The sequence below is a fragment of the Solanum verrucosum genome, unplaced genomic scaffold (genome assembly GCF_900185275.1).
Source record: "Solanum verrucosum unplaced genomic scaffold, falcon-dt-bn FXZP01000283.1, whole genome shotgun sequence".
Classification (NCBI taxonomy): Eukaryota; Viridiplantae; Streptophyta; class Magnoliopsida; order Solanales; family Solanaceae; genus Solanum; species Solanum verrucosum.
Window position 1 is genome coordinate 347,019 of NW_026020415.1, and position 4,613 is coordinate 351,631.

General features: G+C 33.8%; 1 protein-coding gene across 1 annotated transcript; it reads right to left on the minus strand.

Moving 5' to 3' along the window:
* Positions 1–257: 257 nt before the first annotated feature.
* Positions 258–2,794, minus strand: LOC125840810 (protein DETOXIFICATION 48-like). The gene is made up of 2 exons (XM_049519780.1): positions 2,432–2,794; positions 258–1,915 (listed from the first exon to the last, which is right to left on the minus strand). The coding sequence occupies exons 1-2, from the start codon at positions 2,567–2,569 to the stop codon at positions 395–397; spliced, it is 1,659 nt and encodes a 552-aa protein (XP_049375737.1). The 5' UTR covers positions 2,570–2,794; the 3' UTR covers positions 258–394.
* Between the last annotated feature and the right edge of the window lie 1,819 nt (positions 2,795–4,613).

The following is a 4,613-nucleotide window of genomic DNA, read 5'->3' on the forward strand; positions in this document are numbered from 1 at the left end:
GTAATAGTTAGAGTTCTTTTCAAGGTTGAAACTAAAATATTATATGCACAAACTTTAAGGGATTCTTGAGTAGGATTAGTTTTTATGAGAATTAAAGTAGGAAGTAACAACCAATAAGAAATAAACTATAAGATCATACATCATGTTATATTCCATATTATTACTATTACATGGGGCATGATGGAAATTAAAAGAAAAAACATACAACAAAGCTAGCTAGTAGTTTTATATATATCCTCATGATCATCAAATGTTAATACATGATTAGTCTATAAAATCCCAATGAACAATTTTTCACATCAACCCATCAAAGGGTATTAGAGGGACCCAAAAAAAAATAAAAATGAAAATGAAGAGAGTTAATCCAATCAATGCACAATAATCTCTGAATTAATTAAGTAGTGGAAGGTATGAGAGGGTCTGTATCAAGTGAAGCAGCTGCTGATTTCATCAAATCATCTTCCTCTTTATTGCACAAAATCTCTTCAAGATTATTACTATTATTATTATTACTCTTTTTTTTCTTCTTTTTCTTGTCCAAATTAGGCATTGTCACTGGCAAAGAAGTAGAAGTTGATTGTGTTAACTGTTTTGACCTTTCAACTTGAACTTTCCAATCAGTTTTGCACAATACATAAAGCATTAGTATTGCACATGAGGCCTGTGCTGCAAGTAACCCAATCCATAATCCACCAAACCCCTTTTTCAATAGAAATCCAACAAGTATAGCTACTGGCATTCCAACAAAATAAAATGAGCCCAAATTAATATTTGCACCAATTGTAGGCCTTGCACTTCCTCTCAACACACCACAACCTGTTGTTTGTGGACAATTTCCCAATTCACAAAGCCCTACAATTGGCAATGCAATTGAAGTCAACTTAAGTATCTCAACATCCTTAGTAAAAAATCCACCCCATTTATGCCTCATCAAAGTTGTAAACAACATTGCCCCTAATCCCAATGCCATTGCACAAAAAAGGGAAACAATCATCGATATCCGGGCCCTACCAGGCCGGTTAGCACCAAGCTCATTCCCAACTCGAGTTGAAACACCAAGGCTTAGGGAAGATGGGAAGACGTAGACTAAAGAAGTAGTTTGGATTAATATCCCCATAGAAGCAATTGTTGCTTTAGGATTAGCCAATAGTCCACATAACAATATCATAAACTCATACCACCACCACTCTAGACAAACAGAAACACACGTTGGAATCGCCAACGCCAGCAATGAGGACCAGCCCCGAACACAATCCATGCTCGGGGCAACCCAAGAATCCTTATATACACCGGAAAAGTAAACAAAGGAGCAGAGCAAGAGAAAAAAGTTCAAATTAGTTAAGACCATAGCTAGAGCAACACCAGCGATACCCAAATCACAATATCGCACGAGGAGGAAGTTGAGTGGGACATGTAGTAGTACAGAAATAGCAGAACAATAAGTTAAAGGCAATGTAATATTTTGTGTCCTAAGATAAATCCTAAGAGGATGAAGTAAAGATAGGAAAAAAAGGTCAGGAATTGCAAAGACAATGAAAGTATGGGCCATATTTGAAATATCTTCATCTTGACCACACCATAAAAGTATTCTTTTCATGTTTAGCCACATGAAAGAGATAGGGATTGAAGTTGAAAGTAAAAGAAGTACTGTTCTTTGAAGGGTGATTCCAAGAAGTTTCATTTGTTTAGCACCATAAGCTTGTCCACAAATTGGTTCCATTCCCATTGCTAAACCAGAGATGACAGAGTAACCAGTTATATTAGCAAAACCAATAGAAAGAGACCCTCCTGCTAGCTCAAGTTCACCTAAATATCCAAGAAATAGCATGGAGATCATGGATCTTGAATAAAGTACCAGCCCTGTTATTGCTGTTGGTCCAGCAATCTTACCTATTTCTTTCATTTCTTCAAAAGCCTGAAATTTTTAAACAAAAAGTAAGTTTTAGTGTTATAGGGAAGTGTAAAGATATGACACGCAGACTATCGATCCATTTCCTAACCAATGTGAGACTGTAACATAAAAAAAAAAAGAAACTTTTTTTTTTTTTTTTGAGAATGGTAAAGTAAAAAAGAAAGAAACTTTACATGCATATATATACATATTTCTATATATATATGTATGGTGGTTGGTTGAGGTGGAAGGAAAGATTTTTAGCAAAAGAACTCAAAAAATACTAGTATATTGTGAGTTAAGAAGTACTTGAACTTGCAATTTAAAAAAAAATTCTTGAACTTGCTTTACCACTAAACAAAAAGGTTCCTTAGAGTTGTAGGGGTTAAAGAAATTTATATAGAAAAGTTGTGTTCTTGAACTTATATATATATATAGTGTAATTTTTCAGCGAACTGAACCCTTGAGCTAATGTAACTCAGTTGGGGTATAGGGGGAAAAGTTATTTATTGTTTATTTTTTTTATATGTATATATTTACCTCAGATGGGGTTGGCCATTTATGAAGTTGTTCTTCTTCATCATCAACTTGAACATCAATTGGTTTGTTTGAGTTCGCAAAATGGACTTTTTCATTGGAGACAAAGGAGGATGGAGAAGAAGGCTTTGGGTTGCACATAGTTTTCTCTATCTATATTTCTATCCTAGTTTCTTTCTTGCTTTGTGTGAAGAGATTGGTAGGCTTGAAGATGCAATAGTAGACTAGTAGAGATAATAAATATTATGGTTTTGTGGGCAACACAAGGAGAAAAAAGGGAAAAGAGAAATAAATAAATAAATATATTAGAGAGAGAAACCTTTTTAATGAGGTATATATGTTTTTGTTGTTTTAGAGCTTTGAATGCAAGTAAGGGTGCAACCAAGATGTGTAGTATATATATACATGCAAGAATTTGACCCTACAATAGACGTGTCATTATATGAGCTAGAATGCTCAATTTTGCCAATAAAATGCGGCTCTTGGTGAGAAGGGAGATTGGGTGGGGTGGGGGCCGAGGCGGAGCTATAATATTAAGTACAAATTTAAATGAATTTAATATTTTTTTTCCTTAGATAATATATTCGTATTAGAAAATCAATAAAATAGTACAAATATTTGATTGTGAATTTAGTAACTATGATCATAAACTTTAAATTCTGATTTTGACGCTTAGTGGGGGCTGGGCCTATCTATCTTGTCATTCTGCTTTCTTTTCTTACAATAAAAATAAAATTCTATCTTTGATTCTTTTTCTTACTTAAATGAGATGGAATGGACGTGTGGCGTAATGAAAAGGTAGGGCCTTGTCCATTTCAAAAGGCTATGAATTGGAGCTTTTTCCATCTTGTCTTAGTAGTAATATAAGCTATAGTAGAAAGTAAATAGTAATAATTAAGTATTCCTAAGAAAGAGGGTGATGTTGGTCCATGAATAAAAGATGCATTATAGAATAATTTGTTAATGGGCATATTAGTGTTTCACCGTCCAAACGGCTGCACTTGAAGAAACCTGCATGGTTTTATGAGTTTTGTTCAAGTGTCAATGCCCTATTGGCAATTTATATATTAATGTTGGAGGATTATACCCTATAGTTAAATGATCAACACATTATTATAATTTATCAAGTCTTGGATAAGTTTTTATTACATCCCTCTTGTTAGGTTTCAATCAATTCTACACTTAATTAACCGCCTATCCAATCGCACCCCTTTAATTCCCCCCACCCCCACACACACACAAAAAAAAAAAAACTCTTTTCATCCTCACCCATCAAAAGAGGGGGGAAAAGGAGAAACAAAGGGAATAAAAAGATTATCTATGTTATTTTCCAAGTGAAGGAATGGATTGACAAGTAATATCAATATTTGTTCAAAGTTTTAGCTAGTAGTTTTGATATGACAAAACACATATAAGTTTCTTATTCTTGTTGCCTACAAATGTTCATACAAAATCGATCAGATACTCTTAGTAACGAGTGCTTTCCCTTTTAAAACGAATCAATGAGTTTTGAATTTTAGATACCAAATGTCCTTTTTTCTTTGAGGCATGGGGGTCTAGATCACATGAACTCATAGTATTTGTACTATGAAATTCACCAAAAATATCTGATTGTGACGTCGTTATAAGAACTCATAAACTTAAAATCATGGATCTATCGGGAAGTGTGGCTAAGGAAATGTTGGCATGTTGTAAGGCAAAAGAATTGCATGCATGTTACATTCCCCTCGCAGCCCATGTGATGCACCAGAGTATCGAGCATGACTTATGTTGTCTGTAACCCCTCAAACACCGTTTAAGTCTTTGGCTACTTGCAACTTTTTTGTGAGTGCACATCTGTTTTTTCTAAAATTCTGTTTTCAAGGTCCCATCTTTTTTTTGGCCTTTACATATAATTTATGTACTATTTTTTCCACTTTATTATTTATAATATCAAAAACAACACACTATCACATTATAATATAATATCAAAAACAACACACTATCGCATTATAATATAATATCAAACACCACTGTAAAAATAATAATAATGCGTTTGTGAAGACAACACGCTGTGTTGTTTTTGAAGAAGCAGCTGGAAAAGTTGTGGCCGGAATTTTCCTTCTCTTCAAGTAGTGGGAAGAGAAAAAAAAAAAAAAAACTGAACGATTCCTTATACGACATTTATCATATGATTTTTAATTTT